This window comes from Blennius ocellaris (assembly GCF_963422515.1).
Source record: "Blennius ocellaris genome assembly, chromosome: 9".
NCBI classification, from domain to species: Eukaryota; Metazoa; Chordata; class Actinopteri; order Blenniiformes; family Blenniidae; genus Blennius; species Blennius ocellaris.
In genome coordinates this window covers 13,389,914-13,405,682 of record NC_137658.1, presented here as the reverse complement: position 1 = coordinate 13,405,682, position 15,769 = coordinate 13,389,914, and the positions used below count along the sequence as shown (strand labels likewise).

The following is a 15,769-nucleotide window of genomic DNA, read 5'->3' as shown; positions in this document are numbered from 1 at the left end:
TTCCAGACGGATTAACTTGAACAATACCTGCCCAAAGGAACTGATCAGACTGGCATCCCAAGTATGGCAGCATCCTGCCAAGGTCCAGAGCCCGCTCAGCAGATTTCACTCATCCGATAATCAAACCTCCCAGACAATAGTGAGCAAAAACGATAAACACAAAGAATTCGAGATGTTTGTTTAAATTAGCATGCCAAAAAAAGATAAAATTACCAAATTATCAGTGCATAATAATGGGTTTGGACATTATCGAGTAACAATAACAAATGTTGTTTTTTGTTTTTTTTTGTAGTTTTTATTTACAGAGGATTTGTATGTCTGGCTTAACACATAAACCTGTATACTGACAAGTCCTGCAATTTAAAGCACATATTGATATGACAACCATTATGATTCCAAGACATAATATATTGACTTTAAAATCTTCAGTACACACAAACACACGCACACACAAACATGTATACTCTGTCTGTTTCTAACAGATAGTTTACTGGAATGATTTCACAAGCAACTATAAAGATACAATGTAAAAAACTCTTACTTCAAAAACATTAAAATTAACTTCCAAAGAAATGAAAAAAAAAAAGAAAAAAAAGAAAAAAAAGAAAAATTAAAAACCCACCAACAGGCATTGTCGACACTTAAGAGGATATTATTGTAATCATATCTGCTTGCAACCGGTCATATTTATTTTTTCCACTCCCAATGTCTCATTGGAAGATGATAAACAACTATTGCACATTTCTAAATACACATACACACAAGTACAAAGTCACAAGCCCTGGCTCTGGTCTCATTTCATTGGGAGGGAGTCAAGGAAATGAGACTGGGAGGGCAAATCCTACATCTCAATAAATACCTACACCCAACACATTACATTAATAACATGACATTTACAATATATAATAATAAAAGATTTGTCTTGAAGGAAGAACATTTTTCAGTGGGAATGCTTGTCTAGTTTGTAGTTTTTTGCAACGGGGATATAATTGTAATCGTTTCAGCATTTGTCCTTTTTGTTATTAGAAATATTATTGTGCTGCTGGTTGGATGGTGGTTCAGACTGATTCTTTTATGCTTCTGGCTCGTAGTCCTGGCTCTCCTGGGAAAAGAAAAACAGGCTTGAAGAGACGAGCAGGGTCAATTTTGCAGCACAGGGTTAAATTCAACAGTAAGGCTTTAATTAAATCTTAAGTTCGGTTTTAATCCGTTTAAGAATACATGACATGGAGCTTAGGAGGCCCATGATAGTGCTGTACAGGAGGTAATGATGTCACTCCAGCTGAGCTCCTGTGTTGGCTATTCGATCTCTCCATCCAACAGAGGGCAGCACAAGCCTGTGAGAGCTTCAAGGACGAGTGGTGAGCACACTCACTATTCTTCTAACCCTGCACACGCCTCCACTGCACACATGGTCATGAAAAAAACAACACGGCCTCCGATAGTCTGAAGTCATCTAATGTATTCAACACCACAGAGTGTGACCGTGGACCAAATAGATTTTTCTCTCCAGTTCCTCCCATTGAAAGCTGGCTTCTCTCTGCAGCACACAGACTCCATATTTACAGCAATGCAGGGAGACCCTGACATTACCCACAATGCATGGAGGTACAGGACGTCATCACCACACCCATTCACATTGAGCTCGCACATCGCTGGTGTAGCAAAGGATGGGGGAGGGGAAAGAGATGTGGAGGAGTGGGAAAAAAGAGATGGAGGAGGATGACACAGGCTACTGATGCTGACAAATTCACTTTTAATCTGGAGCTCAAGGAATATCTCAGTTGTAATTTGCCATCTGTTTAATTAAATTATCTAAATATGGAAATGCTTGCAAGGATAAAAAAAGAAGATCCAAACGAATGCATTGAATTAGTCCGACATTAAAACGGAATCTGTCAAAATCGCAAGTGTCATCTTATTCAAGCTGATTCTTAACATTATACAGGTTTTGACTACAAACCAGAGTTGTTCAAACTTCAAATCATCATATATACTGTCAAAACTGTCCTGTTGACATAATATGCATTGTGAGATTTCATATGCCATAACAGACATTTAAAATCTGCTTTTAAAGTCAATAATTCAGCAGATTCTTTTTTTCACCTGACTGTCAAATCCCGAAAATAACCCTCCATGCACATACACACCAACTCACACTCAGCACTCGGTGTAGGTAGGTGGTGCAATATTCACAGAGCACTGCATGTCTGGCGACAATTGGCAAGTTGAGTGCCCTGTTTCAATTCCCATAGAGAACGCAACTCACCTCAGCTTTTGCTGTTGTGTTGGGTCACAAGAGGTGTGGAAGTGTGGAGTGCCGTTCAAATGCAATACGGCTAAAATGTGCAGTCACGCCAAGCTTGTGAATACTGATGAGCTTCCATCTATTGTAAATGAACGGACTCATCCTCACCATTTTATTTTTTCTTTGTTCTTACATAACACGCTAAAAGCCTTTTATGACACAATCATGCTGCAGACCACAGTCGAGTTAAAACACTATGAGTTGTGACACTTTTACACTGAGCACAGACATGCATGCACTGTGTGACGTGTAGTCTGATTACCTGCTGGGACTCATCATATGTCTCCCCTTCTGGCTCAAGCATCGCCTCTCCCTGGCCCTCCATGGCCTCCTGCCCATACTCCTCAGGCTGCATAGGGAGTGAGAGGAAGAGAAAGTGATGAAGAAGGTAAGATGCACAGAAATAGAAACAAATATACATACGTGCAGCTTTTGAAATGGCATTCCCTTGTATTTTTTTTTTTATGGTATAATGCAGGAGTTTTCTCATATGTTAGTCATATAAAGCCAAATGAATTTCAATCGGTCATTATAATAACTAATTTGTTAGATGGGGGGGGGGCATCTTAGGTGGTCAGGGGATGCCTTTTTAGATCATAAGTCATTCAATGTGTTAAAGAAATGGACTGAAATGATTAAGAAGTATGCTTTAGCGTAAAACCAAATATGCACCAGTTAGCAACAGTTAGGTACAGATGGTGGAAATGGCTGATAATTGAAATCAAAATAACTTGCAAGTGAAGACTTTTGACTGTCAGTGCATCCCAACAGCAGTTAACAGCAATAATATCTATAAGTGAAAAGCTGGTATTAGACCAAAAAAGGTACTACTTAAACAAAGCGTATGTGCAAGAAGAAAAATGCTTTAAATGTACATTGTTTAGTAAAAGCAAGAGTTAAAGCAACATTCCATGCATGCATCATCCTGTTTGTGGTCTTTAACATATGATTTCACCTTCTCCATGGATTACAGCAGATTATGACATCATCTGTAAACAAACACAACACACCTGTCTTTAAAGACCGAATCACACATGCCACTTGAGGCCTTAAGGGTAAAACTAGTTGCAGGAGAGATTGCAATCCGCAGTTGTCCACAGTCTGACTTGTACTACATGTATAAAGGAGCAAATCCAGGACAATATCCAATTCTAAAAACTCAAACCGCAACATGTTGAATTAACAGCATGTGAGCATTGGTATCGTGATGTGAGCATCTGTTGAAAGTGCAGCTGTGCAAACAAAGCTGTGCACAGCTGCTGGCTGTGGCAGTGGAGTCTCAGTGTTGTTCAAAAGGTGCAATATATAGTAGATACCTCATCAATCAGACCCTGAACAATGTGACTCAAATGTAAGGTGAAAAAGAACCGGAGCGGGACAAGTCTAAAGTCAATAACACACTCATCTGTCAGCAGTTCCCTCACCTACCCAGCATGTGGAACTGAGCCCAAAGCACACCGGCTCACTCTCCCTTAATGAAAAACTGCTTTCACGTTCTAAAAGGAATCAATATCTTCCTCAAACAGCTGTGATCATTGAGGCGTGCAGCAAACATCACTCTAACAGGAATAAATATTACATTACTACTGGGTAGTATGTTAAGCTGAGGATTGATACAAATTCGATGGCCCAGTGAGTATTTCTCGTAGTGCAATGTTTTAGTTTTTTTTTGGTGTGTGTGTGTGTGATTTACTTCAAATAAACTACAATGTGTTTGTAGTAATGGTGGTTGAACGGTGCTACATTGATCACATGGTTCAATTAACTTTTATCTTATACAATTCTTAAGAGAGCAACAGAACAATACGACACAAAGGGATTAACTTCTTCACACAAGCATCACTCACGATACCAGCTCTTTGTTAGCTCCGCCTATCAATGGCTTCTATGGACCAAAACAAAGCCCAGACAATAACCAGACATCACGTTGTCACTGAGACATCAGAGAAAATCTAATAAGACGATGTCTTAACACTGTGAAGCAACAGTTCAATTTCTCCTTCTTTGCCATACCTGTTACTTAAGAGCCCTGAAAACAAAGCCAGTGGGTCACCACAGATTTATTTTTAAACTCAGCTCTAATCAAGTCAATTAGGTCAGAGAAGAACAGACCGTAATCCAGTGTGCCGTATCAAGCTAGTGTTATTGCTGTAAGCCCAGCAACACGATTAGCATGGCTTTAGGAGCTGCACAATGCGAGACACACCTAATCAGATCACCGGCTGAGAAAAATAAGTGACCGTGAAGAAGAGTGTTTATGCTATTGTAGTAAAGGGGAGCGATTAAGCTGTATGTCAGAGTGGCCACAGCTTCAGATCCAGTCAGTAGAGCAAGTCAAAACAATATTAATTTGTATATTTATAGTATTCCTATTTGTAAGTTGTCGGTTTTGAAGACTAAATTGATATAATTTTGAGAATATTCTGGTTATTTATTCTTTAAAGCTGTGGTTCCTAAAATGGGGCGCAGAACCTCCAAGGGATGAACCAGTGACCACAAGGGGGAGACGAGGCTTTGCCAAAAATTAGATGAGCACATGTCAAAGAAAACCGGAATAAGACACTGAGAATCTGACCATTGCTTCTTGAACGGTCGTGCTTTTGTGGCTCCAGCCATCCGCTTCCCTGAGGCAGATAATCAATACTGAGAATAGATTGATGATGGATCCTTTTCTATGTTTGTAGAAGTGGATGTGTGTCCACCAGTGTTTTGCTGCATTGCAAAGTTTTTGGCAAGTGAGATATTGCAGAGGGGGTTACGCACCCTTTCTTCGAGGCAATCCGGTTCTAAAGGAAATATTTTGGGAGAACCACTGCTCTAAAGTATCTGCACGCTTGAGTCAGATTGGATGTACAGCTCAGTGAAATGGAACTGGCATGAAAATGTAGCTGTGCACATTTGATAACAGTGTCAACAGTTTAACAGTGTGTTGTCAGGGTGTTGAGATGAGAAGTTTTATCACTCAGATCGCGCCTTGGAGAAGCCTATTAGAGCAGGCTGTCAGATTTACGAGATTAGCAAATCAGCGGAGAGGTTCCAGCTCTGGGGGACGAAGGCTCAGGATTGGATGAGAACCTCACTGTTCCTCTGACAGTCTGACAGAGATGGACAAAATGTCAACACGCTGACGGTGCAGGGCCGGGTCACGAAAGCTTGAGAGCGCGCGTCATGCAAACAGACGCGTGTCAGTAAACAATTTAAACATGGCTGCACTTACAGTATATTTCAGTTTTTTTTGCTGGCAGTCATATATGCTTAATGCCTCTTGTTTCATGTAAAAATCAGAAAGGAAACAAGGAAGGAATAGATTTTTTTGATGAGTTTTAGAGGGCATGCCAAAAGGCAACTGAATAGAAAATCAGGTAGGTCAGTGTGCAATCAGGCTGGGTTCATATCTGTTTTCCTTCGAGAACAAGAGTAATAAAACACTTTGAAGTATTTTTTTTTAATGTTTATAAACAATTTTTTTTAATATTTAAAAAAAAAACACCTATATATCAGCATATTTGTGCAAATTTCCAACATGCTTCCTACCTGCAGACCTAACCAAGACTATTCTGCTTTTTTTCTCTTCATGAAAGCATCATCCTGTTTCCTCCGCTGAGAGGAATCCAATCTTATACAGTAAATATGCGTGTGCAGACAGCAGACGAGTGAAATAGATGGCAAGCCCCTGAGAGTAGTAACTCCGATTTGGAGTGACATTCAGATTCATCAGATTTACCCCCGCTGAGTAAGTCTGGCTCTGCGACAGCGATGATCCTGCCCAGGCTGTAATGAACACAAATCAGAGCGTGTTGCCAAGTGTAAGCGAGCCTTGGACTTGGAACGATAACGTCTTTTTGATTTCCCACATGTCCTCAGACACGTGAGCAAACTCATTGAGTCCTAATCAGGATGAAAAGGAGAAATAAAAGTACAGGTGCAGCTTAAAAAAAAAAAAAGAAGAAATCTCATTAAAAGCTTTTGTCAGTTATTTCAAAAACTCATGGGTTGAGAAAATTCCTCTCGTCGGTTTAGCAGCATATCTGCTAAAGCCTGGGCATGTTTACACCTTGGTTTTTAATGTGGGAAAACCTGACACAGTCGTAAACAATGCAAACATCTTCATGGGCAGTAAATCACATTGCCTTTACACATTCATCTATTAGCCTAAACTCCCCACTTGTAGTTTGCACAATATAAGTGATAAAATGTATTATTATACATCCAATATTCCATTTTCAAATGCTTTAAATCAACAGTATATTTTATAGGTGACCCACTCCCTGCAACATTGGAGCAGTCCAAGTCTGCATGGACATCTCAACATTGAACCGGGTCAGGGTGGCATATTTTCTCATCTTCTGAGTTCGCCTTTTATTAATTGATTTTTTTTTTTTTTAACTATCTTGTGCTAAATTGTAATAATATACATGTGAAGGACCAATTCAGCTAGAAGTAATAATCATGTATCTCAACTTTTTATGAAGCCACATTTGGTTTATGTAACCTTTTCCTTCATCCTGTCATGTAAGAAGAGGCCATGGCCTGGTACACTGCGACTGCTTTCTGCTCTGCCAAATCGTTTCCTCTGAGAGAGCTGAAAATAGTCTAATTATTAATCTTCAAATGCACAGGTCATTCTTTGACATAGTTACACATCTCTGTTTATATACTGAAAAAAAAAAAAAGAATCGTATAGGATATTGTACAATGTGAAGCTATATACTCCGTACCTGTGCAAAGTTGAGCTCTAAGATCTGGACTATTAGAAAGACAAACCTATAGATATGAAGGCCCTATGTTAGACAATTAATAATTTAAAAATCTTTACATGGTTCCAATGTAATTAAAGACTCGTCATACACAACCTATCTTGTAGAAAGCTTTCCATTAGTGAATCTGAGGTTTCCAGCGCAACGTATTGGCAGTAACCAAGCCCCATTAAAAATTATTTCAGTTAATGCCCAGCTGACTTGTTGTTGTGTGTGTGTGTGTGTGTGTGTGTGTGTGTGTGTGTGTGTGTGTGTGTGTGTGTGTGTGTGTGTGTGTGTGTGTGTGTGTGTGTGTGTGTGTGTGTGTGTGTGTGTGTGTGTGTGCGTGTACATGTCTGCACACTGGAGTCTTGTTCTATCTTCTAACAGGAACACGCTGAAGACGAGGATGTGTTGTGTTACACTGATGGTGACTGAGATGATGCCCAGTACATACGTTCATGTCGGATGGGAACTCGTCCTTCTTCACCAGGCCGGTGGCAGCGACGATGTTCCCCATGGCGCCAGTGGTCTTCTCAGCCACTGCAGAAACAAACACACACACACACACACACACACACACACACACACACACACACACACACACACACACACACACACCCACACCCACACCCACACACACACACACACACACACACACACACACACACACACACACACACACACACACACACACACACACTATCTCAACAGAAGCTCCAGACAGATTAAAAGCATGCTTGTGCTCATCGTCTACTTCTCGACAGATTATTGTACTTAATGGCCACTTACACATGACCCACACGTTCCCCTATGGCCATAATGAATTTGCCATTTTGTGGTGAGCAGTAATGTCTCGTCTCAGTAATGTAACAGAGCTCCTTACAGGAAAAGATGCCGATGTCAAGATCTGCACGGAGAAAAACTCACCTGTGCCGACGCTGTCTTTGGCCTTGTTACCTGGATTTGTAGGAGAAAAGGAAATAAGTCAGCAAAGAAGGATCGAAAATGAGTGTGAGCGTACGTGTCTACGTGGAGACTGTGGACACCTCCCTGAAATATTGACTGAGTCTCTAACACCATCCATTTTCAAGAAAATCTATTAAAAGCTTGTGTGGTCTGAGTCTGACTGAGTTTCTAATTCTTTAAAGAGCAGCACTGCTGAGCCTCTCCTGTATTTCACTAATTAAAATGACCTTCCTCCTCTTCACAACTACTCACATGATAGACTGATAAAAATGACATTAATAGATAAGTAATACAATATTTCTAATTGTTTTAACTGTTTTAAGGTACTCCAGAACAATCATGGCCACAGTGCTGGAGATTTCTCTGTGCTATCATATCAAGATACAATTACCCCTCATGGCTGATTTACACCAGGACCGAGACATAGTTCACCTCCGATCTGTGGCGGATCTCCATCATGTACAGTACTCTCCATGAAGTTCATTGTACGATCTACTTTTTGAATGCTGGTTCTGACTGTCTGACTATTGTAGTCCTCTCTGGCGTGCAGTGACACAATGACTTACTAGTTCCTGAGAGTCTTTAAATGAGGAGACAAAAAAAAATGATTGATTTAAAAAAATAAAATAAAAAATGCAACTTCTTTCTTGGTAAAAAAAACAAGCCTCAGAGCAAAACATGAGAGATGTAGCCATTTCACCCATGGCTTCGAAGAAATGCGATAACCTAATCTAAAAATTAGGCGTGTTGAAAACTCAACAGCAGATTAGAAATGTAAGATTTATCAACATTTTATGTAAAACCTTATAACTGTCATCTAAGTACTTGTTAGAAAGGATTCTTGTAGTTATATCGTAGAAATATAACTAAGTGCCTGCATTTCAATCTAATTCTGTGCTACTGCCGTGTACCAAATGGCAATAGTGTGAATGTGAGGTTGAATTGAACTCAAGAATTAAAATGCCATAAAGTAAGACTGATACGTTGTGGTGGCAAGTGCTGCGTTTAAAGCAACCACATATAAATACGATGTGTAGTAAACAGGAGTTCAGTGAATCAGCCTTTTCGTAGCGGCATTAAAAGTCGTCCCTTGCGGCGTAGTTTTCTCATTTGTGCCTCCCCTTGCCGCTGACTGCTCAGCTCAGCTGGGTGGGTGGTCTGCAGCAGCTGTCAAAAGGTGGGCCACAGACCTATCAGATTGTCCTTACCCCTCCTCCAAGAGACGCCTTCGAGCATATCACACACGGTTTTTCTGGGGCAACACCGCCCTCAACAAGCAGGAGTGAGGAGTTGCCTCCGAAATTATTTTTACCTCCCGGCTGTCGTGCAGGCATGATGAAAAACGAGCGTGCACATGTTGCGAGGGCAGTCTGAGATGCCGGAGAGGGAACAAGGAGTGACTGAAACGCTGCACTAAAGAAGTCGGGTAATGAGATCTCGTGGAAACACTGACGAGTTCTGCTGGAGGACCCAGTGTCTTGCACATCTAAAGACGCTGCTGAAGGATCAGCGACACGAGCTGGAGACTGCAGAAGGACCACGAGAGGTGCTGGTGCTCTGACCACAACTGTGTAAGTTCCCTGACAGGCCTGTACTGGATCCCACAATCACACTGACACTGTGAACCAAATTTCCAACAAATACTACATTTGTCTGCGTAGATATGAGGTGGCTGAAAGTGTGATATACTAACATATCCAGTGCTGAAACAGGAATTTGACTAATAAGTGAGCCGATAAAGAGATAAAAAAATATATATTAAAGACTGATACTGAGACGAAATGTTAAATGAATTTCTATCTGCTCCACCAGAAGGTCTTACTACTCTTTCATTATATAACTGTACACAGTTAATCTTTGTGTTTTTGAGTGCTGGTTAAATGAAACAAGCAGCCTAAAGATATCACTGCTGACTTTGAGGACGCTCGCTTCAGTTCTTCTCATTTTATAGATGCATAAACCTTCCTTTCATCAATGACAAAAGTGTTTGCAAGTTGCAGGCTGAGAAATATTGAAGCCAAAGAGGTACGACTCAAATTCATTCTTCCATAATAAGAACAATATAATAGTGTCCAAAACTGGTGGAAAATATAATTAATTTAAATATTATTAATTATCTATTTCTGAATTATGATTTTACACTATTAATTTATAATGCTTGATTATTACCAAGCTACACAGCTATATCAATTATGCATGACACTGGCCTCGGCCTCACATGGGAAGTTGAAGGGCAACTAAACAGGAATTTGACAGATCTGGAAGTTACACACACTGTTTTTACAGTGCCTGCTCTACTTGCTGCCAGCTGCTCGACAACACTTCTCCACATATCCATTCAGCTCCATGTTACTTATGTTTTATGACTGAAATAAGAATACAAAGCAAGTGAACTATGATAACAATGTCCGATACATATCTAGTCACTGCAGGTTGGCCAACACTGAGGAGAACAAAATGCTGAGGCTTTTAGTCTGTTTGTCTCCAGGGGGTGACCGAGGGCTGACACTGTTTTACAATCTGCTGCTGACCAATGCACGGACATGTGGCAGGAGCTGCTCCTACCGTCCTGCTGCCCCACCCCCACCATCCGTTGCCATCTCCTGCCTGTGGCCCAGTCAAGTCTGCTGCTGAGAGGCCACAAGGACCGTCCCCTGCTCAAACCAGTGCCTCTCGACTACAGCTCCTATACCTCACTGTGTAACCAACCATGTCACATCGATTTTCCAGATGATGGGTAAAAGTATTTATATACTGAATCAGACGGGGTTAATAAAACAAAGACATTGATTACCTGACAGTCTGGCTGCTATATATTCGAACAGACGTCACTCAATATTGCCCTTCATCTATGATACGTTTGTGAGAAAGACTGCAACAGTGTGCTAAGTCTAAAATGTGGAGGAAAAAAAAGCATCCTAATAGTTTTTAATTATGAATTATTTGGTATTTATGAAAAGCATACTGCAAAACTGCTTGTTCTAGTTTGATGGTTTCAATTTGTCATACCTAATAAGTCTTTACCTACAGTCTGAGACTGTTGTAACTGTCCTACTTGTGTTTTTGCACAAATTTGGATTTGTTTTAAGTACATAGTTTTGAGTGACCCAGGGGTTGGGAAAACACGCTTGTAAATGAAAGTTCACTGGTTTAAATCCCACTGTGATGGGTGATCACAGTCCATGAGAAATCCCCGAATATGTATTTATTACACTTATATGTCTTAATGAAATAGTTAATAGGTTTATCATGCAATTATCTTTTCTAGTGTTTTTGTTTCAAAAATGTAAAAGAAAAAAGCATCCTCCCACCCAGCAGATTGTTCCTGCTACTGTACCCTGCCTGAAGTTCCAGGGCGGGGACGGGCCTGCCTCACACAGTGAAGGCCTGCGGTATAATTCAAACACGTGTTTCAGGACATACGCTGCAAACGGCTGAATCATAAACTACGCTTCCTGCTCATCTACTGCTGCTCCTGCTAGTAACAGGAACACTGCCAGTCACAAGGGACCCAAGGAAAAAAAATCACATGCAAATGGAGCAGAGAGATTTGTCATCATCTTACCTACAAACATGACTCCTTCCTTGGTCTTTTCTGCTGCCACTGCAACTCCTTCCTTGGTCTTCTCTGCGGCCACCGCCATCCCTTCTTTTGCTTTAGACAAACCCTTCATAAACACATCCATCTTGGCCGATCTACTGTGGAGAGATGGACCACACACAGTGCTGTCAGTGACCATCACTGCTGACACATGATGCTTATGCACGGTTCCACCTAATAACTCATATTGGAATCATTTCATTTTTATTTTTTTTTAAATAAAAAAATCGATTCTTATACACTTTTATGAACACCAGGGGCATAAATCATGGGAAACTAAGGCAGCACCACCTCCTGTGGTAGATCGTGACAGCTGAGGTCCAGCCATCAGGCTGTAGTAAAAAACCCTCAGCTCACTCATGCGTTCAGCCCTCCTTTTCACGTCCTCGTCCGTGCATGAAATATTCAAAGGCCCCCCGAAAAAAAAAAAAAGAGAGATTTCAATGAAATGGTTAATTGTAGAAGAGCTCATCAATTATTGCTCGTCTGTAATGCTACTCTCGGTGGCACCAGGATGGCATGACTGCGCCAGGCCCTATTTAAAGGGACTGGCCAGAACATTCATACGAGAAGGTGGCATCTATTTCAGCAGCTACGTTACGTCGCTGGGGGAAGGGAGGCACGATGGAACGATGTACAGCGTGATCTCTGCACGAAGCACGATGTGCACGTCGAGTTATACGTTTGATCGCACGAAAATAATAAAAAAAAACGCGTAAAGAGGGAGACAAAGCTACAGAGTTGCAACACGAAGGTTTTTTTTCTTTTCTTTTTTTTTCCCTTTCCTTGCACTGCTCACTAACCATCATGGATGCTGCCGGTCAAGTCTGCAACGTCCACGATGGGCACTAATTGCATGATGTCGACCGTTTCCCACATTTACAAGACTTTGCGTTACCCGATGCACACACATTACTCATGAAGTCCAATGAAATAAATGCGCGTATTATAAAGACGCCGTTGTGAATATTGCTTGCAGGCGCTCGGTTCTCGTAATGAAAGGCGACGCTACGCTTTGCACGCACGCTTCACTCTCTAATGGTGGTGACCTCTATGTGCTGAATAAAATGACAACAGTGATGGAGTGCAAGAAGGATAAAGCGTCCTTACCTATTTACAAAGAGCCTTCGATTGGTCCCCTTATGATTCCGTCGCACTCAAGTCAAACTATCGTCTAAATGGGAGATTTCTTCTAATGATCACTAGGTGGGCCTTCCTCGGGCTGATCTCCACCAACAGGAACGGCCCCCTTCACTGTGCGGCTGAGAACTATCACTCCCCCCCCCCCCACCCCCCCACTCCCTGCTCCTCCTCCCCATCCTCTCCGCCTCCTCCTCTTCCTCCTCCCCTCTCTCCACCGTCACTGGCGCCCTCAGCTATTGATCAGCTTAAATGTCAAACATCATCAAGAGGGAAATTTGGTTAACAGAGCCCGATTGCCTTCTCTATCCGTGTTCTAACACAACACTAATAGATGTAATGTAAGTCTATGCGAACCATTAAAACTATAGGAATGAAACTCTGATGTCACCTGTTGAAACACTCTCCTGTCTTGGTTTTCATTATTACAGTGAGTTTAGATTAAATATCATTAATTCATTAAAATAATGCATAATAATGTTTTGGTTTTTAGCTTAAATATTCATCTGAAATTATTTAACTGGCAATACGTGTCAGGGACTGTTGGCCGTTTTAAGAAGTAACATTCTCATATCGTCTTCTGCTTCATCCAAGTTAGGAGTGTTGAAGTGAGCAAGCCATTGACAGGTGAAAACTGCCAGAGTACACCTTGGAAAGGTCATCAGTTCATCACAGGGCAAACACCATTTTACAATTTTACATTGTATTTGTTTAATTTTTAAAATACCATATATCAAATAAAGTGTATTGCTATTTGCTTTACCTTCACCCCAGATAGGTCACCTAACGAGGGTCATTCACACCAAAATAGTGTTTTTATGTAGTTTGTTACAACAACTTTGATTTTAAACACTGTATCTCACAAAGACCACTCATTCAATAATATGATTATGTTTCATTGTCTTCCTTTGGGTGCAGGCCATCATATAACCCACCGTATAGCCCCCTTAATATGAAAATTATATATTAATGTGCGGATTGAGTAAACATGAGCATGGTATGAGGACAATACTATTCTGTGTAATAGACAGGGGTGGACTGTAGTGCTATAAAGCTGCATGAGCTGTGATACTATGTTAGTTTTTGAGACATTAATGTAAAAATATCAACTTAAGTAATTATTTCTCAATTTAAAAAAATGTAACTGTCAAAATGACATGCATTTTCCAGCTCAAATGATTTTGTAAAACCATGCTGTATTTTAAATTTCGGGAGTGGACGGTCTCAATCCGCAGGAGACGCCTCAGCCAATCACGGCAGAGGATGACGTCAGATGGAATCACGATTTCCCTCGAGTAGAATTTCTTACGTTCCATCAGCTCGTGACGACGATCGACGAGCCTTAAACTTAAATGATTTATGCTGAAAGTACAAACTGAGCTTAATATGTCAACCGCTTGGTATCACCAGATCCCTCAACTTTGACCGGTCGAGACACACAGCGTCGAGGAATAAGCTTCAAACATCGCCCCGCTCTCCCCCCCCTCCTCTCCTTTTTGCCCCTCTGTCTGACGTACATGCGTGACGCAATTCTCGTTGTAGGGGGAACGTGATTGCGAAATCCTCTTTCTCCCCCTAACTCCCTCCTCTGAGGTCTGAGGAAATCCCATACAGCTTGATCTATTTCACTTCTCCTGTCCGGTTTCTCTCACACTTGGTGCGCTCCGGTGTACATGGCCGTGGTTTCATCCTGGCATTGATATGACTTGGCGGGTCAGCTTCGACGAGATGGTGACCTACAAAAGAGAGAAAAGGCCTTGTGGGATTTGTAGGCTTGCTTTATTTGATCTTCTCTGGTTAATCTGGTTTATGGGTTCCGGCAGAATGCACGTCTTCCTCCACTAAACGTTGGAGAGGCGCTGTCCATGGTTCTGAAAGAGGTCTCTGTCCATGGTGCTGATATCACAATCCTAAACAGGCCTGCAGCAATACTATGCGACAAACGAGAGGCGACGTTCCCTTTGAAAAAGTCATGCAACACAATGATAAAACATTTATCAATAATCCAGTTGTATTCTGGCATTTGGTTCAAGACCATCCGTCCAGTGGATACATTTTCATATTCCTTTCTTCACTGCGCTGCTTGTACTTCTGAGCTGTGCCTGCCCTCTAGTGGCCTTTTGTTATAGTAACATCCTTTTGGACACATTATTATTATTATTATTATTATTATTATTATTATTATTATTATTATTATTATTATTATTATTATTATTATTATTATTATTATTATTAATAATAATAATAATAATAATAATAATAATAATAATAATAATAATACTACTACTACTACTACTACTAATAATAATAATACTACATGGAGGAGGCTGGGGCTCTCACTAATTGGAAGATTGTAGGTGTGATTCCCCATCTCCCCCCTGTCGAAGTGTCTTTGAACAAGACTCTGAACCCCTAACTGCTTCCATAGGATGGATGGTGCCCCTTACAAATAGTGGCCATATTCATTAGTTTGGGGCAGTGGTGTTCTAGAGGTTAGAGAAGTGGACTTGGCTTCGTAGGTTTGAGCCACACAGCAGACAGGTCACTCCTGTAGGTCCCTGAGCAAGACCCTTGACTCTGGTCAGCTCTCCAGAGTGCTGCAATGTTTCGCCCACTGCATCCTAGAAATAGGAATGGTCAATGTGGAAAAAAAGAATTCCCATTCATAAAGTATGATTATTTAAATTACTTTAATTATAAGAATGTTTGTTAATTGTTTTTGTCAAGTTTCACTTGTTCATTTGCATGAGATTTATTTTAAAATAAATTCACAATTGTCTCAGTTAGTTTCAGTCATTGCTTCATGTTGGCCAATTTGAATCAAATTGATGCTTTTAACCATTTGTTTGTGCTTCAAGATGTGTGCTTTATGTTGTCAGGCTAAAAGACCTTCACTTCATTTTTTTTTTTTTTTTTACATATTACATGTTATTTTCAGTATTCCGAAAATTGTCATGTAAACAAATGCAGAGTTTATAATTTATTTAATTTGTTTATGGTCTCTAATCCCTAGTC

The 15,769-nt window shown here is 40.7% G+C and overlaps 1 protein-coding gene across 1 annotated transcript; it reads right to left on the bottom strand.

Moving 5' to 3' along the window:
• Positions 1 to 363: 363 nt before the first annotated feature.
• Positions 364 to 11,699, bottom strand: sncb (synuclein, beta; the record flags this gene model as incomplete). Its single annotated transcript, XM_080501888.1, has 5 exons — positions 364 to 1,102; positions 2,571 to 2,657; positions 7,502 to 7,587; positions 7,975 to 8,004; positions 11,579 to 11,699. The coding sequence occupies 5 exons, from the start codon at positions 11,697 to 11,699 to the stop codon at positions 1,073 to 1,075; spliced, it is 354 nt and encodes a 117-aa protein (XP_080358014.1). The 3' UTR covers positions 364 to 1,072.
• Positions 11,700 to 15,769: the final 4,070 nt, after the last annotated feature.